This window comes from Melospiza melodia, unplaced genomic scaffold (genome assembly GCF_035770615.1).
Source record: "Melospiza melodia melodia isolate bMelMel2 unplaced genomic scaffold, bMelMel2.pri scaffold_28, whole genome shotgun sequence".
NCBI classification, from domain to species: domain Eukaryota; kingdom Metazoa; phylum Chordata; class Aves; order Passeriformes; family Passerellidae; genus Melospiza; species Melospiza melodia.
In genome coordinates this window covers 6,892,736-6,920,501 of record NW_026948600.1, presented here as the reverse complement: position 1 = coordinate 6,920,501, position 27,766 = coordinate 6,892,736, and the positions used below count along the sequence as shown (strand labels likewise).

At 49.9% G+C, this 27,766-nt stretch overlaps 2 protein-coding genes across 2 annotated transcripts in view; one reads left to right on the top strand and one right to left on the bottom strand.

Annotated features, from left to right (window-relative positions):
- Nucleotides 1–27,444, bottom strand: part of LOC134433960 (fructose-bisphosphate aldolase A-like) — a 63,677-nt gene extending 36,233 nt beyond the window's left edge. Inside the window, exon 1 of the mRNA XM_063182645.1 lies at nucleotides 27,424–27,444. Coding sequence (XP_063038715.1) covers nucleotides 27,424–27,444 — 21 coding nt within the window. The remainder of the gene's footprint in view (nucleotides 1–27,423) is intronic.
- Nucleotides 1–27,766, top strand: part of LOC134433877 (zinc finger protein OZF-like) — a gene marked incomplete at its 3' end in the record, with an annotated part of 163,448 nt that overhangs the window by 123,630 nt on the left and 12,052 nt on the right. The window lies entirely within an intron of this gene.

Sequence of the window (27,766 nt, the reverse complement as noted above, 5' to 3'; positions counted from 1 at the left end):
AAAGTGTGCTTGGTCATTTAAAGCGAGAAAGAGATGTCTTTCATGACTTATTAGATACAGGAGCTGACATCACAATAACTTCCTGCTCTGATTGGCTAAAAGAATGGCCCCTGGTTCCAGCTGCTGGGGTAATTTTACCCATCGGGAGAGCCACTACCAGCTTCTGGGGTCAAGGTACCATCTGCATGGAAGATCCTGAGGGCACAGTTGCTACAGTAAGATCATTCATCACCCAGGCACCAATAACAATTTGAGAAGAAGACCTCTTGTCCCAAAGCGGAACAGGGCTAGAGATCCTATCAATACCTCAGCATTTCTAGATGGGGCCACTGAGTAGTCTGCCACCCTTCAGTCAACCTGGAAGACCAACAACCCCATATGGTTGGATCAGTGGCCCCTCCCAGGCAGAAAGTTAAAGGCCCTGAAGTCCCACGTGCAGGAGCAGCTGTCTATGGGCCACATTGTACCATCTACTAGCCCCAGCAATGCCCCTGTCCTTACCATATGAAAGCCTGGCAAAGACAAGAGGCGGCTGCTGCAGGACCTCAGGAAAATCAACGAGGACATTGAGGACATGGGTGCCCTCCAGTCCAGCCTGCCCTCAGCCTCCATGATTCCCCGAGACTGGTAGATACGTGTCATACTTCTAAATGACTGCTTTTTTGACTTCTCCTTGCACCCCAATGAAAGCCCCTTGTTTGCTTTTTCCATCCCCAAATCAACAAGCACCTTAACAGAGGTACCAGTGGACTCTATTGCCTCAAGGGAATGAAGAAGAACCCAACTACTTGTCAATGCCTTGCAGCCCAACTTCTTTCGCAAAGCCGGAAAAGATGTCCTAATGCTATCATTTTTCATTACATGGAGCATATATTAGTTTGTGCAGAAGCTGTGATCATTTTGGACTTTGCAGTACAGGTTGTCATCACTGCGGTACAGCAGAAAGGTTTTGAGATTGCAACAGATAAAGTCCAAAAGACAGCCCCCTGGAAGTATCTCGGCCAAAAAAGCACAGAGAGAACCATCACAGGCTAAACACTGCACATGAAGGACAACCCAAAGACTCTGCATGAATTCCACCAGCTCTGTGGAAGCATCAGTTGGGTATGCTCACTGCTGAGAATCACCCCAAAAGATCTCGTGCCACTGTTCCTGCTGCTCCTTAAAGGCAGTGAAGGACTCGATTCCCGTGATCACTGACACTGGAGGCAAAAGCAGCTGTACAAAAGTATCCTGGGTGATTCAAACTAAACAGGCACACAGATACCACACTACTTTTCCTCTCTCCCTGGCAATCCTTGGTGTGAGTCCAAAATTCCATTCAGTATTGTTTCAGGGGCACTCAACTATCTCAGATCCCCAAATACAAATTGAATGTGTCTTCCGAGCACACCAACCTACTAAAATGATAACAATACAACAGAAAGGTATTACACAATTATTCAGGAAAGCTAGAAAACATCAGTGCTCCCTTGCAGGAAGAGACCTTGTGAATATATACTTAGTTCTCACTCCAGAGCACCTCAATTGCCTACTTCAAACATCTGAACCACTGCAATATGCCTTAGACAGTCTTTAAACAGGCAAAGATCAGCCACTAATTCTACCATCAAACCATTTCTGTGCTGCACAGGATGTTCAAAATTACCCAAGACCCGGCAAGATCCATTGTAGCCACCGGCCCAAATTGTCAGGAACATGCCCTTGCTTCTGTCAGAGCTGCAGTCAATCCAAGAGCACTAGAGATTCTCCACATCTGGCAATCAGACATCACACACTAAGCCCCTTTCGGCAGACTAAAATACATCCACGTCTCAATTGACACCTTTTCCACTGGGATTTTTGCCTCTGCCCACGCTGGTGAAAGATCAGAAGATGCTATAAAATATTACTTTTTAGTTTTTTCCACCTTAGCAGTTCCACAGGAAATTAAAACTGATAGTGCTCCTGCATATACCTCACACTGATTCCAACAAGTTTCTGACCACTGGGGTATAAAATATGTCACAGGCATGCCACACTCCGCCACAGGACAGTCCATTGCCAAAAGGGCCCACTGAGCCATCAAAAGGATCCTTGATCAACTAAGCTGGGGAGTACAGATATTATCTTCCATTGAGAGACTGGCCAAGGCCTTTTATGTATTCAACTTTTTGACCAACTCATTTATGGAGCCAACTCCCCCAGTCATCAGGCAGTTTACTAATTCAGCTGCAGCCCAATTAAAAGAACAGCCACCTGTGTTGATCAAAGACCCTGAATCTAAACAAATTTATGGGCCTTTTCCCATTAAATACTTGGGGAAGAGAAGATGCCCTTGTCTTTACAGCAACACTCCTAGGATCGATCCCAGCAAAATACATAAAAATTCTTTCTGGGAACGGTGAGGCAAACACCAGAGCCACCACCAGAAGAACAGAATGGAAGCCTAAGAGGGACAGCAGCAGCCTGGAAAAGAAGAAGGAGAAGGACAGAAGAAGATCTCCTAAGCAGTGCTGACCACACACACCAAGACCAAGATAGCTCAGACACCACTAACCAGGATCTATGTCTTAACATTTGTAAAAATTATATTTTAGCATTGATACATGATTCTTCTAATAAGCTATGTTCACAACTTTGGCTTACAGAAGAGAAAGTTTAGTGGGACCCCAACTTAAATTTCCTCTTCTACTCACTTTATCTGTTTACTTTTAGGACATCCAAGCCTCCAGATACTAAATAAGCTAAAGTCAGAGGATGCTGCCATTGGTTGCTGCTGCAGCAGGAATCTGGATGCTCCTCACTGAGCTGCATGCCTTCAGCTGGGCGCTTCCACAGACAAGCCACAATTTCTTGTCCATGGCCATGTCAGGCATTTGAAGGCATGTGCTTTTTCTACCTGTTTTCACATAGGCAGTCAGTATACCAGGGCATCCAGCTCCTAAAAGATCAAGGAAACAAGATCCAGATAGAAGGCAACAATGACTGGTTCACTAGACTTTCCAAACACAGGGGTTTCAAGGCTGGCTTTCCTCTTTAGTTCAGACTGTTGTGTGGGCTTTGTTTTTTGTATTCATCGTGTTGGTTATATTATCCTTTTTTGCTAAATGCCTGCAAAACTCGATAGCAGAAGCCTTTTTTATATATAACAAAGAGGGGGGGATGTGAGGCCCAGGGGCCTACCATTGGAACTGTAATACCTCAGGGCAAAGTGACCAAAGTAAAAAAGAGACACCGCTCTGAACGCAATGGTGTCGCCCATGGGCATTTGCAGGCTCATGTTGATGCAGCACGTTTTTCCGTATCACCCAGTTCAACTGCTGCATATTCCTTATATGTAGTCCCTTGGAATATTCCAACTCTCTTGTATCCATTTGGTCCTGGCTTACTGTAATGATCCTGCACTGTTCACCCCCATATTGTGTGCGCAGCCCCATTTTGGTCTCCCTCCCTGGACCCTCTTAATGGCAATCCACAGTGGTTAGAGTTCCACAAAAAATCCCACACTCACCTCGTTAACAAGCAGTTTAAGCAAGCGTGCTCCCAGCTCTGTTACTGCAGGTCCCTCACACAGGCTGGCTGTGGACAGGCTGCAGCACAAGAACTGAGTGCACGAGGGAACGTGGCCTCTAATGAAAGGCATGAGTCCCACAGCCCACGCAACCCAAACCAATGCTTGCATGTCTCTATTTTTTCTGTCTTCGCTCAGTTCTCAAGCCACTTTCCCCATTTTCTCTGACTGGGGACATGGCTTGTCTCTCTCCTGTCTGCAAGTTAAGCTACATGCATAACCCCGCAGGAACAGCCTGACCCACAGGGAAGTGGCAGAGGACCCTTTGTCAGGATATGCAGTGAGAGGACACGGAGGAATGGGATCAAACTGAAGGAAGTGGATCAGATTTGATGATGAGAAGAAATTCTTTACTCTCAGGGTGCTTGTCCCTGACACAGGGACCAGTGCAGAGAGGCTGTGGATGCCCCATCCGCAGCAACGTCCAAAGCCAGGTGGGACAGGGGCCACAGCAACCTGAGACATTGCTCATCTTGGAACCAGATCATCTTTAGTGTCCCTTCCAAGCCAAATCATTCAGAGATTTGATCATTCTGCCATCCCCATCTCCCACTGCACAGCGCTCATGAAACTTCAGTGACATCACAGCTCACAGAGGGTTCCAGGTGGAACGTCCAGGACCCAGAAACGAGCACAGCAGACACTTCACCGGCTGCCAAGGGTCAGTTGCCACTCACTCTGTGCTCTGACCCTCAGCAGAGAGCTGCTTCTGCTGCCTGGGCTTTCCCTGACACCGGCTCTGGAGTGCCAATCCCAGTACAATGTGCTCTGCTGTGCCAATGGAGGTACAGTGCCATGCCAGGCAGGGGGCACCCGGCTTGGGCAGGCTGCAGCCATGTGGCAATGGATGGTGTGGGACAGGAAGCCCACTGGGAGATTGTGCTGCCCCTTGCAGATTGACAGAGACACTGTGGAGGAGATGGATGTGGACCAGGGGCTGGATGATGAAGAAATGATGGAGGTGGACTCCTCCTCTACTTCCATGTCCTCCAATGTTGAGGACATGGAAGTAGATGAGGAGGAGACCACCGAGCAGATGGACGTAGATGAGGAGGATAACACCGAGGACATGGAAGTTGATGAGGAGAATGAGGAGGAGCCCATGGTCCTTGGATGAAGATGGAGCCCCACAGGTAAGACAGGCAGATGCTTCCCACGCCCTGCCCGCACACACACTGGGTCCCCTGACGCCAGGCTGGGGCTGGGCTGGATGGCCCCGCTCAGGGACACGGTGCCCGCAGGGGGCCTGGATTGGTCTGCCACAAGCACCAGCCCCGGCCAGCCCTGCCCTTGCCAGGGGCCACGCCAGCCCTGCCAGCCCCAGCCCAGCCCCTGGGGCCCAGCTCCCAGCCCTGCTGGGCCCAGTGCTGCTAGCTGAGTCCAGCTCTGCTGCTTCCTTTCTTCCAGGACTGATACACATGATGGCACAGATGCCACGCGTTTGTAAATACGTTTGCAAGTTTTGAAGATTTCTGTAAATATGTTTTCTACGTTGCAAGTTTTCTGTAAATATGTTTTGAAGATTGTTAGCCACTCGGATCTCATGTAAATATGTTCTCTACATTGTTGTTGTTACAGTTATAACGATTGTCATAGCAAAAAATGTTCTGTAAATCCTAGATTTGCTGATTTTCGGCACATAAATCCCGTTTCTTTTTCAAACCTGACTTCTCTTGGCCATTCCTTTGGGCACGGGCAGCCTTTGCACACTTGTGGGTTCCACTTGTTCCACCTTCCCAGGGATGGAGGTCCCTGCAGGTGCTGGCACGGCCACCCCAGGGCTGGGGGTCCCTGTGCACAGGGGCTCCCACTGACACCACTCCTGGCCCTGGGCACTGCTGCTCTTCCTGGCCTGGGGCACAGCGCTGTCCCCAAGAGCTCAGCTCTCACCAGCTCTCACACAGGGGGCTCTCACAGCACTGGCCCCTGCAGCCATGCCATCAAAGCAGCCAGCAAACCTTCAGCCACCCTTCCTGCTGCATCCACAGGGACTCCTGGGCCCAGAGTCGGCAGCAGGCCACAGCCATGCAAAATCCACCTGCACGCTCTGAAGGCCCCCCTCTGCCTTGGCAACTGGGCCACCTGCATCTGGGCTGCTGCAGGGGCTGATCTTTAAGGCTTGCAGCCTCCAAAGGCTCCCGCCTCTGCTTCCCAGCCTGCTCTGCACTGCCCTGAGCCCGCATTGTTCCAGAGACAAAAGCCAAGCCAGGGCATCCTCGCCATGCCCGCATTCCTGCTGCTGGCAGCGGTCACTGGCCCCTGGGCCCCACTCGGGTGACAGCGGCCGGGACAGGCCTCTGCTTTCAGCACAACTGAGCTCCTCACCCAGCAATGAAGTCTCAGGAAGTAGTAGTTTTATGGAGGTCCAGGGGCCTACCACTGGAACCGCAATACCTAAGTGCAAAGATAATGAATTAAAGTGAGACACTCCTCTAAATGCAATGATCTTGCCCAAAGGCTTTTGTAGGCCTTTGGGGATTCAACAGGGTTTCTTGGTATCATGAACTTCTTTTTTTCCTTATATGTACTACCCCAAGATGTTCTCACCTGTCTTTTCCCCTGTTGGTCCTGGTTTGCTGCATATAAGACCCTTTTATCCCCCATATAAACCCTGTGTTCCTAGCGCCATTTTGTCACTGTGGACTGAGAAACTCCTGTATTGACTAAAAATATAACTTCTTCGCTCTGAGGACCTACTTTTAGTTTTATTATCAAGGCTTCTTCTGATTGTATTTCGGTCCTCTTCATTAAACAAAAAACTCTTGCCCTCTCTGATTCTCCTGAGAAGTTTTCTCATCTTGCTGTTTCTTTCTGCAATTTTTTTGCAGGTGCCCCTTTTTATGACAATAAAAACAGGTAGGTCCCGCATCCTTTCAAGTAGGACAAGAATTTTTTAAGTGTCTTTTCTTGTGGCAGGAAAAATGCACAGGTCTTGTGTTCCTAAAATTAGATCCTGACATCCGCTGTTTGTTTTTCCCTGCAGATTTTTCTGTATTCAAAGCTGCCTGCATTTCTTGAACTGCTGCAACCAAAATTCTGGCATCTGTTTTCTGCTTTTTCTCATTTCTCTTTACAAATGGCCTTTGTGCATCTCTCAGTAATACTTGAAGTCCCCTGTCCCGCCAGTCTTCTAATTTTTCCAGCTTTTTCCTGATGTCACTGCAAAATCTGGTCACAAACTGGATTATTAACAGAACCTGCTCTACTGCAGTATCAGTATCTATACCTGAATAGAATTGCAAGTCTCTTTTTAATCTTTTTAACCATTCTGCTGGCGACTCATATTTTTTCTGATGCTCACTCAAAGCTTTGCCTATATTATGTCCTTTAGGCACTGCCCTCTGAATTCCTTGATTTTCTTCCCTTCGGGATTCTCATTCATCCCAAAACCGTATTATCATCCCCAGTGGTCTGTCCTGAGGAATGCTCCCCCCTCTGAGAACCCCCCTCACGGTTCTCAGATCCCTCAAACCTCTGCGAATTTTCCTACAATCCGCAGCCCCTGGGTCAAGGAACTTACTCTTTCCCTGATCCATTTCTGGCAGCAGCAAACTAAGAAATCCCCGGTACCAGGAGAGCCTTAGTTTCCCACACTCACCTTGTGTCTCAACTTCCTCACTTACTACTCTGTCACACTGCCTTTTCAATCTACCTGTTCCACTCCTATCTCTCCCTCTGCAATCTACTTGTTCCACTCCTATCTCTCCCTCTTTCTCAATCTATTAGCCCCGTCCTCTCACCATCTAATCACATACTAAATTGCCTGCTACCAACCCCTCCAAGGAAATTGAACCTATTCATTCACTCTCTTTCTCAGTCTCCCTACTGAGTCAATCCCTCCTGCTCAAGGACCCTCCCACAGGTGCCTGGACCAGGGATCCCCTCCTTCCCCCTGGGTCAAACCCTCCCAGGGTCCCCACTCGTTCACTTTTCACTTCCCTCCTTTCCCGGCCAGCGTCCTCTCGGAGGGCACGAAAACGCAGTACTGGGAGGTCCCGCTCACTTCGGGGGTCTGGCACTGCCCTGCCCCCGTCTCAGACACTCCACACACACTCACACATGCATACAGCCGCCCCCCCGACCCAAAACCTCGTGATACTCACATTCTCCTTTTCTCACGAGGGTCTTCGTGCACAAAGCAGTTTTCTATGGATAGTCTCTCTCCTATAAGTCGGCACTCTGATGGGAGCCTCTCTTGCGTGCTCTTAAAAACTAATTTGCTTATGCGTTATTGTAATAAAACCTCTCTTTTCCCAAGGGAGAGTGGTCTAGCCTTGGGACCACTTAAAATTCTGGTGGGGAGCTCCTTCCCAGGAACTATCCACCTCCCCGGAGTTGACAGAGTCATGGATGTCGGCACCAAAATTGTTATGTTTGCCCAATTATCATAAAAAACCCAAACAATATTAAAATTAGTAACAATTTTAATTGAATAGATAAAAAAAATATAAAATTGGATACAATATAATTTTATTAAAATAAGGGATAATTTGGTTCCAATAATAGTGCATAAGCAAAAGATAACCACAGGGTACAGAGGGCAGGGTTCTGGGACCCTTGCAACATCACGTACAAGCTTGCTAAGTGAAAATCACCCCTTATATGCCATGTGTCAATACCATCTCCTCCCATTTTAGGTTCGTCATATCTCTATCTCCGCCTTCATTACCACCTTTACCACACATGTGCCACCACTCAGTTTGGTGGTCACACGAGTCTTTGGGGGTCGTCACTGATGAAGGCTCTGTAGTCTTCTTCTGTGTCCTTTTATTCATGTTTGGGTTACACACGCGCACCAAGCCAGTACAATGTAAGCCAAGACTAACGTATCACTGCATTGTGGAGAGTATTATTAATAATTGGTTAGCTGAGAAAGGCCATACTGACATAATGCCGCTGGTTAAGCTGAAGGAGAAAAGTCAGCAGTCAGCAAGCTGAAAGGAAAAGTCAGCAGTGACCTTGCTGCAACATGAGGATAGGGAGTAGAGATTAGTCCTGAATATATCCTAAGAATATGTAGAAAGTATCAAAAGTAGAACCATAGGAATGTAGAAGTAGGCGTAGGTGCTGATATGTAAGCTGACCAATCCTGAGCTCAACTTTTGCAATATGTATGAAGCTCATTATTAACTGTATTTAACCCGCCGTACTGATCAATAAAATTGAGCCTGTGATGATCTAATTGATGTCCTGGTTCCCTTCCGTCGACACTGCATCTACATATCAAGGCAATAAATCCCTTATAAGTAGCATTTTCTGGGACCCAACCAGGTTTTTGCTCATTTTTAGCAACTTTATCTTCAGCTTCTTTCCTGTGGTCCTTGACAACATCTGCTGGGAGGGAGGGGGGGGGGGCTGGGGTGGAGCCCCTCCTCTCCCTCTCTTCTTTGGCATTACAACTTCTAACTATTTTATTATTCTCAAATATCAATTACTGTATCAATATTGATTGCTGTTTCAATTTTTATCAGCACGAATCATACCTATTTATCATATATGTAAATTGCAGTTTAATGAACTTTACTTGAATTCAGTTTTGACTTCTGAAGAATTAAAAATCCGAATGACAATGACACAGCCTCACCTTCCCTTAGTGATATGTGAAAGGCCAGAACAAGAAGAGGGAATCTGGTGCCTGCTGAAATCAACATGTACTGAGAAATTATTGTTATTATTGAAAGAACAGTTTAAATTTCAGGAGGGTCTCTTGCTTTGGTGAGCCCTCATCCCTCTGTGATACCCCTCACCTCAATGTAAACTTCAGGTGGTTTGGGGTTTCCTTTTTCTTTCTCCAAAACACAAAGAGATCAAAATTCTTGGTAAAAACAGGACTTCTACTTTCAGTCAAAGGTAAAGAGAAGCTCTGCAGGGCTTCTTCCTAGATACGGATAAAATACCCTGGTGATCTTATCACACCCTGTTCTCAAACTTTTGGGACCAGCTTCTACCCTGGAACACCATGACTTCCTTGTAATCTGAAAGAGGGAACAAATCAAACCTCATGAGCTGGTCCTACCTTTAAAACCAGTGTTCCTCCCACCAGAAACTGCTTTTCCTGTTGTGATAGATGAGTCATGTGATGATTGACTCTCACAATTAATAGAAAAATATCATATATATAGGTTAAGAAAAGTTTTATAGATTTATAGTTATGCTGCACTCCATCCCGTGGTTATCAAGGGACAGCTGGGAGGGGTGGCTTGTCACTATGACTCCCAGATGTCCCCAAGGGGTTGGGACATCTGGGAGGGCTGGCTTGTAGCTATGGCCACACTTGACCCCCAATCAGGATTTGAGGAAGAGATCTCCACCACTGGACAGCAAAGAGGGGGTTGATGGACAAAACTTTGGGAGGGGTTAAAGGGTTAAACAGGGAAAGTCTCCAGTGTGAGGGGGCTGAGCACATGGCAAGGAAAATCTTTTGCTCCTGCTGCTGTAACTTTTTTTCTTTATTCAGTCTTCTGTTGTATTTTTGATGAGGTTTAATAAACCTTCCTAAACTATGAAGAGTAGCTATATCTCACACTGTGGTCTGCAACCCTCACTCTTTATTACAATAAAATGCCTCTTTTTATTAGGTTTAAATCAGTTCCATATGAGCTTTTATGAGTTTTTATGCCTTTTTATCTATATATGTTTAATACCACTTTCTGCTTATTGCAACATTCCAGGAATCGCTTTTGACTCTTCTCTCCATATTCCTGCAGAAGGTCAGGTCACTGTGGATTTTACACCAATAAAAATCCAGCTTGTTCAGATCCTAGGTGTGATGGGCAGGCACAATTTCCCTGCTGACATAGGGACTGAAGACAAACCCCTCTGTTGTCACTGAAAACAAAACAAAGGAGGAAGTTTCTGCCCATTGGAAAGTCCCCGTTTGCCCTGAAGGACTCTGCCTCTTCTTTCTCAGCAGCAGCTCAGCAGCCGGACGCCAAGGACAAGAGAGGGAGGGGTGGTTGATTTGTGTGACAATTTAACAGCCCTTGCAAACAAGAGCTGAGTCTGTCAGTAACATCTCTGCAGAGGCAAGTCCTTGCTGAGGATGCAGAGCTGAGTCACTTGTGTTCAGTTTGCATCGAGTTAGTGGCACGGTGGGTTTTCATGCTGCAGGTGTGGCCCCTGTGACAGCAGCCTGTTCATCCTTCAGGGGGTTTGCACCCACAGGGACAGTGCTGCTCCTGCCAGCACACCACAGCTTGTCCTCATGCCAAAAAGTCCGGGCAGAACTTCTTAAAGGAACATTTTCCTTTTGCTCTCAAACCAAAGATTTAGATGCAATGGTATAATAGAAACAAATCTTTTCCCCTGTTGTGTGTTGGGACAGGAGGAAAATCCTATCACATCCAGATAGCAAAGCACTGATTTCACGTCTGCTCTGGAAATGACTTGCAGGAGCAAGTAAATAAAATTCTCTGCTAGAACAGTGAAGTCCTGCCACTCTAAATCAGTGTGGTGCCTGAAGGGTTTTGTAGCAGGGTTGCACCTAAGTTGATGCTCAAGAAGTTTATAAGGTCCAACACAGACGTAAGGTTTGCACAGCAGGGTTTAGGCTAACAGCTAAGGGAGCATAAATTAAATGGTCTTTCCAACCCAGAAGGCTGATGAGAATTGTTGGTATTTGTGCTCTCCTTCCTTGTTTAAAGGATAGCAACATATTTGATGAGATTTTGGAATTGCAGCTAAAAGTCATGGCCAGATTAAGTCACCTAAGTGGTTGTTGTGCATTTCTAATTGTGGAGGTCAATATCAATGTAGCTGCTTCTGGTAATACAAAAAGCTCTTTCAAGACACTTCTTAAGAGAAATGTCCTTTTCCTTTTCACTCTTAACTGCAAAGCACCTCCAGGATGAACAGCAAACAGGTTATCTAAATAGTCCTTTCACAATAACAGAAAACTTCCCCTTTAATCAGCCTGAATTGCACAATTCTCATCTGTATGAAGGAATTTCATTTAATCTCTGCTGTAAAGAAGCAACAGGGTTGATAAAGGGAAGACCCAAATTAACAAGAGTGGTATTTGTTAACGCTGCCATTACTCATCACACACTTTAAACAAACCACACCACCCAGCCCAAAGCTAATATGGCTCTGTGTTAAACATTTCTGAGGGATTACACATCCTTGTGTGAAGATGGAATTAGGATTTAAAGCCAGTATTTCTGCATATACAAGCATTGTGCAAGAACATTGCATCTTCAAAATGGAAACCAAATATCACCTGTACAGGGTAAATGCTGCAATAACATGAATACACTTCTTCCACCAGGTTCACAGGCAGCTTAACCAATTCTGTGCTTGCAGATAATCTGTTCTGGCATCTTTTGGGGCCCTGAACCAGGAAAGTCACACTGAAATACTTTGGGACCATGAAAATTTCTTCATATCCAAACCAGTCTCCAGGTGACACAAGTGACTGCAGCAACCCCCAATAATGCAGTGGAGGCCAGGTTTGCTGTGTTCTCTTTGTCATTGTGGGTTTGTAATTCAGACTCACATAAAGGCTTGAGTTGGAAGGGGCCTTAAAGACCCTCTAGATCCAACCCCCTGCCATGGGCAGGGACACCTTCCACTAGACCAGGTGGCTCAGAGCCCCTGCGAGGTTTGGCAAATACCCAAAACACCTTTTCCTCTGTTTTGCAAGGTCAGATTTCCATGTTCACTTTCACAGATGGCTCCAGTCTCACACAGAACATTGCTGATTGGTCACTCTTATCTCCACAGCCCAGCAGAGATCCTGTTTTGGATGGCTCTCACTGCTCCCAAGGCCCCAGGGATCAGCCACTGCCTCTTCTCGTTCTGCTTTCCCTTCCAGGATCAGAGATTTCCTGCTGCTTCCTCCACGTCTGAGACAACTGGAGGAGATGAGGGGCTGAGGATGTGGCTTCTGACAGAGAGTTGATAACGCTCAGCTGGATATTTTATTCTCCTGCCACTAAGCTGTCAGGCTGCTGCTGAAATTCCTCCTGCTTGGAAAGGGCTGGTGTGAGCAGCAGGAATTGTTGCTGGCTGGAATTTTCCAAGAGCTGGACAAAAGATGCATTTTGTGGAAGGGCACCAGCTGCTCTTGGTCAGCAGCACAAGGTGTGAGGTCCCCTTTGAAGGCCATCCCTGCTCAAGGACAGCCTGGCCTTCTCCAGTGCCCAGAGCACCTTCCAGGCTTTCAGGCTGGCCTCGTCCCTCACCCTGGAGAAGCAGGTTGCTGTTGGAACTCTCATATCCACAGTTTCTGGCTGGATTGCCGTGTCTTACCACAGACCGCCCTGGAGACACCAGTACAGACTCCATCTGCAATAAAAGGGGACTTTGTTCCAGCTTTTCCCTTGGACCAGCGTGCAGCAAGCCCACCTGGGCCTCATTCAGGTCTTTGTGGGCTGGTAGTCAGCTTCTGCTGGGAATTTAAAGCTTTTGCCCTACTTTCCACAGCAAATAGTGGAGCGAACCCAGCTGCACCACCCCCCGAATTTCACTCTAAAAACCACAATTTTTATTTTCCTCTATTCAATCCTTGAAGAAAACAAACTTTTCTTGTGTGAGCTGGAGGCACAGTGTCCTCCAAGATCATTCTTGAATAGGACAATATTGCAGGGGAAGACTGGCAAACCCAGAGTTTACTGGTGCTTAGGAAGCTTTGCTAAACCTTCCCACATGCGGTGCTCTTGCACCCTCCTGAGCTCCTGGAGCCCTCACTCAGCTCAGGCACAGTTTGGACAGAAGGGGATGGTTCTGTCTGTCACACGTGGAGACAGGAGGAGGGAAGACTTTGCAAACACTGCCTCGAGGGCAGGGCCGTTTTCACTGATGATGCCAAGGTAGTACATCATCTTTGATTAAATGTGAGGTGCTGAAGGGCAAAAATTCTTAGTGATGAGGAGAGAGTGTCTCCACTCACACAGCAAGGTAAGTGAAGGGGAAAGAGCAGTCTGTATTTTATGGGAGGTGTTCAGTTTTTCACAAAACCTTTTCGCAGAAGACGTGCCTAGGCAGGGGTGATTCAGAGCATTTTATCAGCCTCACAGAGCATCCCCACATCTGCTTTGCCACATTTTCTCTCTTTTTTTCATTGTGAATGATTTCTCCTGCCAGGATTGCTCCTGCTTGGAGTTCTACTCTCAGTGGAGCCCCGGAGTTTTCTCAGCTGCCTCTGCAGCGAGTTCTGAGCCAACGCGGGGCTCTGCTGCCAGCCCAAATCTGCGCTTCCCCTGCCAAGCCTGAGTGCAGGTGGGGCATGTGCTGGGCATGGCTGGAGATTTGCATGGCCAAAATCCTCCAGCATTTACACCTGCTCATGGCTTTGGGTAGCACAAATGTCAGAACACCCATCACAGCTAACAAATGGCATTTCTTGCAGATTGCTACAGCCACGCTGCTGATCCACAAATACACGAGAATCAATTTCAGTTGAAAAATGTCATTTATTACAAAGTGCTACACCCACACTGACAATACAGAACTATACTATACAAATCTCAATTTAGGTTAAAAACTGGAATTTATTCGATTATTACAACCTGTGTATGTAATAATATACAAATACCAACCTCAGTTAATTTCTTGTCAACCTCTACAAAAACTCACTATACACAAAGATCAATTAGGCGTTTAACAACCTAATTTATTACATATTACTACAAGGATTAATCCCATCTAGGAATACAAAAATACATCCATAGATATGAAAATAGAATTACATACATAAACAGATAAATATACCTATACAAATAGACTTATATACCTATACAAATACCAATATTCCTATTTTAAAAGCCATATAACAAAAATCATATCAAAGGAGATACCTACACCACTGTACCCATAAGAAATAGATATTAACACAGATATAACAATATCCATGTATACAGAGATAAACTGATACACATATATGTAATTTCAAACATATATGTATATATACAAATAGAATGCATTCATAACAAAATAAATATACATAAATACAAGAATATACACATGGAAATAAATCCATATAAATAGCAACCCACATACAGAAATACAGATGTAATAATCCCTGTCTACGTTCAAGTCCATGTATCTGTAAAGAACACTAAAAGCAGAGGGATCCCAGCTGCCCCATCTTCAAAGCCTCTCGCTCGGTCTCCTCCTCCCGTGCAGAGCAGCTCTCCTGGACAGGGACAGGGACAGCAGATGGGACATCTGGGAAGCAAAGGGAACACTGAGTGAGTATGGGGACGTTTCACTTGGCAGCAGCTGCACTTCCATTAGGGAAGAGGAAATGTCAGAGCCTCCCCAGGGGGTCAGAAGGAGAAAGCAGCTGGGCGGGCCGGGCTGTGGTGAGCGCAGCCGCGGCGGGACTGTCCCGCAGCCCGGCAGAGCCGGCACAGCTCCCGGGCCCTGCGGCACAGCTGCCTTGCCCAAGGACAGCCCCTGTGCCAGCCGGGGCAGCTGCGCTGAGCAGCCCCAGCACGGGCAGGGCCCGCTCCTGCCCTGCCGGGCAGTGCCCACGGCCACAGCCCACGGCAGCCTCAGCCCCACCTGCCTCCCCGGGCCTGTGGCCTCAGCCGGGCTCTCTCCAGGCTGGCAGCAGCAGGTCCCCATTCACTTCTCTCGCTGCTGGCCTTCAGCTCCTCCCTGCTGGCTCTTGTCAGTCTCCGGCTGTCCTCAAGGTCTTCATGGCAGCTGTGGCAAAAGTGGAGGCTCTGGAATTGCTTCCAAGGCCTGGCAGAGCTGCAGTCCCGGAGCCCTCTGTGCTCCCTGCTGGCCCCCTCCATCCCCTCATCCCCGCCATGCTCTCGGTGAAGCCCCAGCCCCCTTCAGTTTCTTCAGCCCCTCACATTCCTCTCACCCCCCTCAGTCCCTTCTGAGCCATCCCGTCCCCTGAGACCCACCACCCTGCCAGCCTGTGCCACTTCCCTGTCACCTCAGTGCCACCAAGGCCCTCGGCTGCCCCACAGCCCTCAGCCCCAGCAGCAGCTCAGGGTCACTGTCCCTTCAGCGCCACAGCCCCCTCAGTCCCCTCAGTCTCACCGTCCTTCAGCAGCTCCTCAGGGACAGTGCCTGGGGCCAGCGGCAGCTCCCACCGCTCCAGGGACAGCCGGGGCTGGAAGTGCTGCTCCGCCCGGCCCGGCCGCCAGCTCGGACCCAGCACAGGGACAGGGGACACAGGGGGCACCGGGGGAAAAGCAAGAGGTGAAAAATGCAGCTGAGGGGGGAAAGAGCTACAAATGCAGCCTAGGCCTACACAAACACCAATCCTTCCATCTGTCTCTCCATCTAAACATTCTTCTTACTATATAACTATACACATTCATAAATGTAACTTCATATATATATATAAATATTTTACTCTACACATAGAAAAATCTAACTCTGAAAATCTACAAATGTAAATATATTATAAAATATAATTATATCATATCTATACCTATATACATATCCAAATTTAACTACACAGATCTATCAATAAATGTCTATATAAATAGAACACTATCATCTATAAATGGAACTATAACCACTAATAAATAACCATAGAAATCTATAAACATATCTACAAGCAGAGGAGTTCTACCTGCCTGATGGTCACAGGCTCTCCTCTGTCTCTTCCTGCCATGCAGGGCAGCCCTCCTGGAGATGTTGGTCAGATGGCATCTGGGAAGCAAAGGGAACGCTCAGTCAATATTGGCCCTTGTGCACCTTTCCTTTGAGCAGCAATTGTCCTTCTACCAGGGGCTGTCAAAGATGGCCTGAAAGGCAGACGCTCACTTGGCACTTTGAAGCAATCTGCCCTTAAAAGAACAGGGACCATTCCAAGGGTTCAAAAGTGTGCTTCAAAACATTGAAGTATCTCAATGAAGTCTCAGCCCCTGCAGTGCAAAGGGCACCCAGGAGAGCTTGAAACACAGACAGTCTCAGCTGCCACAAGAAAGCCCAGCCTTGTTCTTTCTCTGAGCTGACAGAGAGACCTCAGTCCTCACTGAAATGGCTGAAGCTGAAGGTGCTGGGAGCTGAGTCCTGAACCAGCTCCATTACCTGCCATCTACAAACTGCCCTCTGCAGGGAGCAGCAGCTGCTCCAACTCGACCATCAGCTCTGGCAGCAAGGGCTGGGAGGGACAGAGCTCCCTACAAGGCCTGCAGGCTGCACCAGCTGGGCTTAGGAATGGATCCAAAGTGCTCCTTCTCACCTCTTAGGCCTCCCTAATCAGGGGTCATTCAAGCTTTTCCTTCTCATACTGGAGTTACAGTGATTTTTCAATTGGCTGGCCTCTGATGTTGTGCTCCTTGTTTTTCTTGTGGGCCAGGACCAATACCAGCAGACTGGTACTACATTTAGTCAGTGATTTGGACTTCTACCCTGACTTTTTGCTCTTTTTTTTCCCCTGTTCCTTCAAGAGTCGCTCAGCCTGGCCTCCCCTGGCACCCTGCAGTAAATTTATCCACCAACTTCAGCACAAAATTGGGACACCCGGCTTGGTGACACAACTTGCACAAGGTCAGGTTTATTCCCTGCTCTCTGCCCCAGCAGAGGACTCCGTGTCAGAGCCTCTGGAGAAGCGTGGAGGGCAGGGCTCAGGGAGGTTGTGCCAGCGCAGGATTTGAACTCAAGGCACCAGGAAGCACCAACCCTGCTCAGAGCAGCCATCTCACAGCTCTCTAAACCAGTGTGGGCTCTGTCCTTACCAGGCTCCTCGGGCTCCTGGGAACTGTTCCTGCAGCTCTCGGTGCCAGATGAAGCTTCCTCTGCTGCAGCTCTGTTCACAGGCTCCCCTCCTGAAGAATCAGGGGCAACACCAACATTGCCCTGAGCAGAAAAACAGAAAGAAAGGAACCCAAAGATCACTCACTATTTTGCTGGAATCATATCAGGGATACAATAAGTGTCCTTCTCCACTCCTAAAGGACATGGAGCACAGAGGAGGGAACACTGCCCACATGACAAGCCTTTTAAACTCAGGATTCAGGGGGCCAAGGTGATGCCTGGAGGACACACATGGGGAAGTAGTAGAAGGCTCCAGGAAGCAGCAGCTGCAGCCAGCCCTTACTTTGCCTTGGCCTTCCCACCCAAAAGAGGCACAGCCCACATCTGCTGCAGCTGCAACAGAGGCACCTCTGGCATGCCCCTCCCTGCACGGGACATTTGGCCTTCAGTTCCACTTCTCCAAACACTCTTCTCCTCTTTCCCAGCAAGTAAAACCTCTTCTTCATTTCTTTTTCATCCCCTCTTTTAGAAATCCAAGAAGAATTCAATACCAAGAATAATTCAATAGCTAAATAATAATGAAGTAATTTCAATTAAAGAAGCCTTTGCTTCTCAACCGTGTAACAACATTCAAAAGCTCTCAGTCCAGCCCTTTTATCCCAATCCAATGGAATTACCTGCACAGAGGGAGATCTTTCAGACAGGGACCTCCTGATCTCCCGAATCATTTTCTCTACGGCAAGGCCTAGATCTGCTGGTGGCCATTCCTCCTCCCCAGGTGCGTTCTGTGCTGAGCTGGAGGCCATCCATGCTGCACAGGCTGCACTGCCGGGTGGAGTGCTGGGCCCTGAAGTGCCCGGGGTGGCTGCAAGAATCCAAACACATTGGTCAGGCTCCACAACGTGGCTGTGGGACACAGAGCTCTAGTGCTGCTGTGGATCAAACATCACGGGAAGCACACAGCAAAACCAGGCAGAGAATCTTTTGGCCTCCTAGGTGCCCCTTCCTAGTAGGCTTGACAACTTCTGGCCGAGAATGACAGAGCCTTGTGGGAAAATACTTCAAACGGTCACTTTTCAGGACCTTTTGGAAAAACAAGGCTACAACTCTTTTCTTACCTCGTGCGTCGTAGGCTGGGGGCTGCTGGTCCCTGTGGAGCTGCTGGAAGCTGCAGGGCTGCATGGCGAGCACCTCCCGCTCGGCCGGAGGCAGCTGCTCCCCGTAGAGCTCCTGCGAGCGGCTGCGGGGCCCCTCCCGCCCGAGCGGCAGCGGCCGCTCCCCGTGGAGCCCGAGCAAGTGGCAGGGCGGGATGCCGAGCACCGCCCGCTCGGCGGGCGGCGGCCGCTCCCCGTAGAGCTCCTGGAAGCGGCTCGGCCCCTCCCGCCAGGCCGGCAGCGGCCGCTCCCTGTGCAGCAGGTGGAAGCTGCAGGGCGGGCGCCGGGCGAGCAGCGGCCGCTCCCCGGGGTGCTGCTGGAGGCGGCCGGGCCGGGGGCTGCGCAGCTCCCGCCCGTCCGGCAGCGCCCGCTCCCTGTGCAGCAGGAGGAAGCCGCTGGGCGGGCGCCCGGCCGGCAGCGGCAGCCGCTCCCTGGGCAGCGGCGTGAAGCGACCGCGCCCGTGCTGCCCGTCCGGCAGCGGCCGCGCTCCGGGGAGCTGCTGGGAGCCGCGGGGCGGGCGCCTGCGGCCATCCCGGCCCGCCGCCGGCCGCTGCCTGTTGGCTGCGCTCCGGCGCTTGATGCGGAGCAGGAGGTCGGGGCGGTCGCGGCGAAAGCAGGGGTTGCTGTAGTGGAGCCAGGCCCCGGCATCGCCTGGCGCAGCCGAGCCGACCCAGCCTGGCACCTTGTGGAAGCCGTAGCGGTAGAGCTGCCGCACGAAGCTGCGGAACTGCGTGGCCCTGAAGGTGAGCGGCACCGGGGCCGGCCCATGGCCACGGCCCCTGTGGGCGCGGCTCGAGCTGAGCAGCTCTCGCTCCAAGAGGGAGCGGTCGATGAGCAGCCCCTGGGCGCGGCTGTCCCAGCGCACGGAGCGGACGCGGGGGCTGTTCACCAGGCGCCAGAGCTTGGCGGGGAAGGTGCGGGCGCTGAGCCCGGCGGGCAGCGGCAGCTCCGCCATGGCATCGATCGCCGACTCTGGCCACAACGCCCGCAGCGCAACGGCCGCGGCTGCGCCGGCGGCGCGCAGCCTGAGGGGAGCACTGCGCTCGGGCCCGCGGGGCCGCGCGCGGCAGAGCCAGGGCTGCGGGCACAGCGCGGGCGGGGCAGCTCCGGGGCTGGCCGGGCTCGGCTCGGCTCGGCTCGGCTCGGCTCGGCTCGGCTCGGCTCGGCTCTGCACGGCACGGCACGGCACGGCACAGCAGGTTATCCCCACTCTGCATCCCGTGCCTGGGTCACCATCGGTGACAGAGAGGAAGGACATTGCTCTGTTTTGGCTGGGAAAAGGATGAAAAGGGGTGATTAGAAAACATTCATTTGGTCTCCTTTTCCACAGACTAGCTGGTTTTATTTCACTATGTCTGCCTGTCTTTGGCAGAGTTGGCACATTTCTCGTGATTCGGAGTCAGCTACAGCAGCAGGAATGGGAAGCAATTTTGTTAGCATTGATATCAAAGCCAAAGTGCTGCCCCATGGATGGATGTTGCTTTCTTCAAGGGATTTTTGGCCTAGAGCTGTAGCAAACTCACACTGGTGTCTTCCCAAGCAGCGTTGCCTTTGTATTTCCATAGGAATCACCTCTTCCTTTTTTTCCCCCCATTTGGGAAGAGCTCCAATGCAAATGCCTCCTGCAGCCAACACTTGTCACTGTAGACTGACAAAGGAGATCTGGCAGTGGGGAGAGACTCCCTAGAGCTGCTGTGGAGAGCTGAAGGAGGAAGCTTTGTCCCTTAGTCTTGAAGTCTTGTTGGGGAGCTGCTCGTGCTCTGGGGGACGGACACCAGTGGTGTTTATCCAAGCCTTGCAAGTTCATTCCTGTAAAGAAAGAAAGTATACGGACGCCAGATGGAGAAACAAGGTGTATGGGAGAGAGACGGGGAAAAGGAGAGGGGTTATAGAGAAAGGAGCCCTCCGCAGGCAGAGATCAATCTTCATGGAGGTAATGATCAATGCTCAGTTTATTGCAAATCTCAGGGTACATTTATATGCAATGCAGGGTTCAGCAACGGGAGAATACTTATAAGTGGTTACAAAGTGTTACGTGTAGGACAAAGAGCTAACATATCTTTGGTCAGGTACACAGATTGGCAAAAGTGTCAGCAGAACATTCTGCCCCATATCTTCTCTTCACATCCCTAGAACATCTTGCTTCACATCTCTTTTCCTGGGGTACATCTTGGCAAACTTCTTTATATTGTTTGCCCAAGGGCAGCATGCTTCTGGTCTAAGGCAACCTATGCAGGGTTGTGCATCTTGCTTCTATCCAGTGTCTGCTCAAAATGCTCTCTACCTTCCTGAGCTTCCTGACACACCACAGAGACTTTGGGGTTGGTGTATTGGCAAACAAATTTCAGTCTGGGAACTTTTTGAAGTTCCCAGTTCTTTTTATTTTTTTTTCTTTTCCTCCAGAAATACTGTCATAATCTAATGCTTCCAGAGAATCTTTTCCTACTTTTTGGGAAATTCCTTTTGCTGTCCTCCCAGACCAGGCCAATTCCCAGGGCTCCTTCCCAAAGTGAGGTACAGCCCATGGCCTCCACTCTCCAGCTGGAACAGAAGGAAGCACAGAGTTTGCTGTTGTGGGAGAGGAGCTTCTCTTTCCTGCCTGCTTTCCCTTTGGGACAGGTTGGTGTGTGCTCATTTGATAAAGGCAGGTTTAAACTCTGAAGCAGCTGTGTTTCAAACTGCTCCCTTCTCCAGCTCTTCTGTGGGTATCCTTGGACAAAAGGCCTCTTGGTGGGAGCTCTCTGTGGCAGGTTAAGGAAGGAGGTTGATACTTCAGGGTTGTGAATGCTGAAAGCAGCTGGTTTCTGGAGGTGTCCAGGACTGGGAGTGGCTCCTTTTCTCACCTGCCTGCAGAAAAGGAAGTAGCAAATTGGGAATTTCATTTGTGGAGACAGCCGCCAGGGGTGTTTGCCAAGAGATGGGCTGGCAGAGAGGCAGGTCTCATGCTAAACTGGCTGTGTGTTTGTTTTGATGGTGGGGAGGGTCAGAGATGCAGACACAGACACCAGCTGAAGGAATAATGTGATTTCCTGTAATGCAGAAGTGCAAAAAAGAGTCAGGAAAGGATAAGCTAAGCAATGCACCTCAGCATTATTACAATAGGGTCCTTCTGGTGATTAAGGAAGATCCATCACCAGGTACCCCAATGGTTTCCCCTTCATCCAGAGCTGCACATCAGCTGGGGGAAGCTGTCCCAGCCCAGTCCTGCAGAGCCACGGCCGGGAACCGGGAAATCCTGCGGTGCCTCCACCTTTGGCGGCCACGAGGCTCCCGAGTGCGCTGTGAGAGTGGCCCGGCTCCGACAGTGCTGGACGAGCAATGTGCCAGAGCTTCTGCTGGGGGCACAGCTGGTGTCATTCTCCTCTTGCTTTTCTCCCCGAGCCTGTGCAGGGCTCAAGGAGGAACCAAGGCCAGGTGTGGCCTTGTCCATTTTCCTCCTGCAGAAAGGTGGAGACGTGTTTCACCAGTGAATGGATGCAACAATCCTTTTGATAATAACACTTGTTCAAGGAGCAGGTACATAGAACATTGGGTTGGGAAAGTCACCTAGAGGGCAGCTTTGGCTCAGGTCTTGTTGTTGAGGCTTCAGTCAGGGTCTGTGGTTCAGGCCTTAGCCCTTCAGTATTTTGTGGTGCAAATCACACCTGTGCAGAGCTGGAAACAAACAAGTCTGTCCTTAGCACATTTGAGACAGGGAACAGGATTAGCCCTGCAAGGCCAGGCTGGGTCCAGGAGCAGAAGGCCAGCACCCTGCTTTGCCCCCAGGCAGCCCTGCAGAGCAAGCAGCCCCTCCTGCCCAGGGGCTGAGGTGCCCGAAGCTGCCTCCCCGCTGTGCAGCTCTGCAGAGCCCGCGGGGCGCAGGGTCCTGGGCAGCCAGGGCAGCCCGGCTGCCTTGGGGCACAAGGAGTGGCCCAGAGAGAAGCTGCTGCCCTTTGCTTTGGAACTGTTCCTCAGGGTTTTGTCATTAATCCACAGTGTCTGATGTGTTTTCCTTTCCTCTCCCAAGTTTAACACAGCTTTTTGAGAAAACTGACTGATGTAGCTGCTGGTGGTGGTGGTGCTTTTGTCTGCAGGTGAGGGCAGGTGATTTGGACCAAGGACGGAGTCCATTGGTAACACCCCAGCTTTGCCAAGTCAAGAAAACCATTCACAATTGGGCTACCAGTGCTGAGCAGTTTTCGTAGGTTTTGGAAAGCTACCACCTTAAGAAACCCAACAGATTTTCCTCCAGGAGGATACCAGCAGTAGCATGATGCCAATGTTTTCCACCCCTTTTCTGTGTCTTTTAAGAGTTCCACAGTGGACAGCAGGAATGAAATAACCTGTGATAATGTGATTTGAGAGCTCTGTGTTGTTCATTGCCACATGAGTGTTCATGACAAGCTGGACACCCCACTCGTGGCTCTGTGGAGTTAAATTCATCCCAATTGTGTGCAAACAGCAGCCCCGAGATGCTGAGAAGAGCAAGCACAGTGGGTGGGTGTGCATGCATGCACCCAGGGGCTGACTGCTGTGTGGGCAGATGGTTTTGCACTGTTGTAAATCTTCACTCTCCCAAGCTGAAAGACTATTTCAAACATATATGTTAAATGAAAATATATATAAAAAAAAAAATTGTCCAAAAATACATGTGCATTAAATTTCATGCATATTATATTGTATATATTTTGACTAATATAATATAACATAATTAATAATATATAATAATATAATATAATAACATATTATAAATATTATAATATATTGAATATATGAGATCATTTTTGAAGCCATTACTTGTGGGGAATATTAGATGATCTCCTAGTGTTTGTACATTTTTGCTTTCTGCTACTGCTGATCCTAGCAGCAACTCCCTGTCAGTTCTTCCAGGTCACTTCACACAAAGGGATTCCATCATTTCAGTGCCTGTGAGAGCTTGGCACTGAAATGCCAAGTTGATTCCCAGCTCTCCAGCCTCCTTCTGGATTTTGGGGCATCTCAGCACTTGTGTCCATGGCCCTTCCTTCATCCCCAGCCTGCAGCAGTCACAGTCGCTGCTGCCTCCCCCTTGCTGCAGCTCATTTGCCAAAGCTGGATCAGGATCCCTGCTGGCTTCTGGTCTCTGGGATGAGCTTCAGGGGGACACTTGGAGCACTTTCCTAAAGAGCTGCCCGTGGGATGAGGGATTTGTCCTCCCTGGGTGGCTCCTGCTTGGATTCTGTGCTCATGGAGCCCCGGAGTTTTCTCAGCTGCCTCTGCAGCGAGTTCTGAGCCAACGTGGGGCTCTGCTGCCAGCCCAAATCTGCGCTTCCCCTGCCCAGCCTGAGTGCAGGTGGGGCAGGTGCTGGGCATGGCCGGAGATTTGCGTGGCCAAAATCCTCCAGCATTTACATCTGCCCATGGCTCTGGGTAGCACAAATCTACACTTACTTCAGTTGAAACATTGCATTTCTTGCAGATAGTTACACCCACACTACTAATGTACAAATACACAAACATTAACTTATGTTTAAAAATGAAATTTATTTTAAATTGCAACACCTGTGCTACCAATATAGAAACACAGAAATATCAATTTATGATTAAATACTAATTTATTCTGAGAATTGTGCCATGTAAATATATACAGATATCTGTTGTATTCATATTGTTGTATAATTATATTTCCTGAGTCTCATACCTTCTTGGTGGTTTTCTCACAGCAGATCTTCACAGCAGTGGTGTTGTTGCTTCTCGGTCAGGGCTCCTCTCCAAGGCTCTCCCTGACCACCCCGCCCCATGGGACAATGGACTCTTGGTTCCATGAGGTTCCTCAGTCCCAATGGTCTCCTTGAATCCACAGTGTCACAGTGGCCCCTTGGCTCCATGTGGCCCTGCTGTGTCACAATGGCTCATGGTTCCATGAGGCCACACAGTTTAACATGGGACCCATGAATCCATCAGGCCGTCCTGTGTCACAATGGAGTTGTGGTTCCATGCGCTCTCACACTGCCAGCAGCAGTCTCCTTGGTTCTGCAGTGTCACCATGGACCCTTTGTTCCATGAGGTTCCGCAGTAGAACACGGCCACCTTGGTTCCGTGAGGTTCTGCAGTGTCACAATGGACCTGTGGTTCCACCAGGCCCTGCTGTGTCACAATGGCCCCTTGGTTCCAAGAGGTTTCTCAGGGTCACAATGGTCTCCTTGGATCCACAGTGTCACAATGGACCATTGGTTCAATGTGGCCCCAATGTGCCAAACTGGATTTTGGTTCCATGGGGTTCTGCTGTGTCACAAAGGACCCTTTGTTCCATGAGTTTGCTCAGTGTCACAGCTGACTCCTTGGTTCTCTGAGGCCCTGCTGTCACCAAATCTCTGAAATATCAGAATAAGGCTACCAAACACTAAATTGCTATTTCAGAGAGAATCATTTATTCAGGCTTAAGGTTCAACATGGGATAACTCCTAACCTTATGTGGACATGGAATTCTACCAGTGTGTTGCTTATATACAGTCCCTAAATGTGAATTACAACTTACCCATTTCCATAAAACCCACCCCAAGTTCCCAGATTCAGTCCTTCTTTTCTCAATCCCTGCACCCTTGAGCCAGATGTCTTCTTCTTCTCTTCCAACCATCCTTGCTGGGAAAGCAGCCCCTGCATGCCTTGTTCCTGTGCTGAAAGTTCACAGGCCGGCTAAAAATGGAATGAACCCTTTTGGTATCAGCCCCAGGCTCTGTGTGGGCAGGCAGAGGCAGGCAGGAGGCAGAGCTGTCAGCAAAGGAAGGGCCCAGCCAGGTGGGGCAGCCGGGGGATGCCGACAGCCTGCAGGGACAGAGGCGCAGGGCAGGGACACCGTGGGACAGCCTGGGCTGCACAGGGCACAGGGATGGGCAGCAGCTGCAAGGCCCTGACAGAGCCAACTTGGGCAGCACTTTGGCCATGGCTGCTGGGCCTGGGCCTGAGGCAGGAGCAGGAGACAAGTGACCCTTTCAGGGCTGGGGCCTCATTGCCTCCTTGTCCCTGCTCAGCAGCCTGGCAGGGGCCGCCCCATGCTCCTGCCCTTGGCATTGCACATCCCCACATGCCAGTGCCCATCCCGGGAAGAGCCCTGAGCAAGGAGGGAGGGACAGGATCTGCCTGGCCAGGGGCTGGGGCTCAGGCCTTGGCCCTTTGCTGTTGGAAGCGAAGGGAGACGACCCATCTTTGTTGATCAGCATCGACTCCAATTTATTGATCAAATCAGTCACTTTTTATAACAGTTTTAATTAACTTCATGCATATTGCAAAATTCGAGCTCACGATAGGCTACAGAGAAAACTCTAACCCCTCCTTTTGTTCACAATACCTGTGGCTTGTTTATTGAAACCAAGACCAGTGTTCTCACCGTGATATGAAAAGTTCTCAAAACCTTCATATCTGTTCCCAGAGCAGCTATCAGTTCCCAGAGCAGCCACGGACAGAATGTTTACCTGTTATGAGAAGACTGTCTGAGAATCTTGTTGTTTATAAAAAATGTGCTTGAGAACCTAATTATTTACAGAATCAAGCCTGGGAACTGCTGCTTTACAGCTGCCTTTTACTTTTCCATCAGCTGTATACCTTCATGGCCTTTTTCGTTAAGCCATGTTTGAACCAGGCTCTCCACACTTTGCATTCCTCAAACACATCCAGGTTTGCTCAGCACCGAGACACCTTTGCCTTGCTTGTCCCCAGCTGGCATCACTGCCTCCAACGTTCTGCTCTGCCTGGAACCTGGGGACAATTTCTCAGTCGTGTCCCTCTGTGGGACCCATTAAACCTTCAAGAAAATTTGGAGTTTAAATTTAACTTTGAGTTCTTGAGAAGTGTTTTGAAGACACTCACAAGGACTGAGTCTGATGTAAACAACAGCAAAGCCCTGAGAGGGTCATTAAAGTTTTCCTAGTCCAGTTATGGAGAAAGATTTCAAAGAGCAGTAATAAAATATACATTCCTATTTTAAAGGGTGTCTTTGATTAAATTTCTCTTTAGAGCAGAGGTGATTGCAGCATCCTGTGATTGATATTGACCCAGGGTCTCTCCTCAGCAGCTCTGGCCTGCTCACAGAAGCTGTGCCTGGAGCTCTGACCCAGTGTGGACAACCTTGCTCCACATTTCCCAGCCCCATCCTGTCTGTCCTCACTTGCCTGGGCCCTGCTGTGCTTGCAGAGCTGGCTGCACTCAGCCTCAGAGGGGTTTTCCCTTTTTGTACTTTTTGCAGCCATCTCAAACTGCTGAGTTTCCCCAGTGCAAACAGACACACTGCTCAGGTGTGTGCCAGCCCCAGGTGCCACCAAAGGCACTGCAGAGCTGCCCTGGGCCAGCTGTGAGGGTGGATCATCAGCCCAAGCTGCACTGGGCCCTGCAAGGGGCTGTAGCCATGGGCACTGCACTGACCCCATTGCTGGGTTTGGCTGCCACGGCCACCGAGAGAAATGAAACTGTCCTTGGAAACACTGGGGAGGACTGGGACATACTGGGGAAACTGGGGGATATTGGGACAAACTGGGGACACTGGGAATGCTGTGGGAGACACTGGGACATACTGGGAGTGACACTGGGGAGGACTGGGACATACTGGGGAACACTGGGAACGTTGTGGGAGAGACTGGGACATACTGGGAGTGACACTGGGGGATATTGGGACAACCTGCGAACACGGGGAGTGCTGAAGGGGAATCTCTGTGTACTGGGAATGGACTCTGGGGGTGCACTGAGACAGACTGGGACATACCAGGACATACTGGGAGTAATACTGGGGGATACTGGGTCAAACTGGAGACACTGGGGCCATTGCAGGGAGGACTGGGGACACTGGGGCATCGTGTCGATGACACTGGGGGGAACTGGGAGGGACTGGTAATCAACTCAGGTGTATTGGGAGGGACTGGGCTGTACTGGGAGGGACTGGAGAAGTTGAATGGGCTGTTCCCGCCTCCACCGCATCCCATTTGCTGAGACTCCCGCCCATCATCGCCCGAATCCAGTATCCCATTTGCTGAGACTCCCGCCCATCATCGCCCGAATCCAATCAGCGCCACAGAACGCAGACTCGGGGACAGCGCCCACGGTAGCCACAACTCCCGTCATGCCCCGCGGCCCGATTGAGCCCCATTGGAGTTGGGACTGCAACTCCCGTCATGCCCCGCACTCCACAGAACCCCAGGATCCGCCCCCCCTTTGTCCCTTAAGTATCCCCCAGACCCTCCAGGATCCCTCAGCGCCCATTCGGGACATCCCAAAAGCGTCCCCGGACCCCCTGAGTTTTCCCAACCCCACAGATGCCCGGTACAGCCACTTCCTCTCCCCTCCTCTCCCCTCCCCTCCTCTCCCCTCCCCTCCCCTCCTCTCCTCTCCTCTCCTCTCCTCTCCTCTCCTCTCCTCTCCTCTCCTCTCCTCTCCTCTCCTCTCC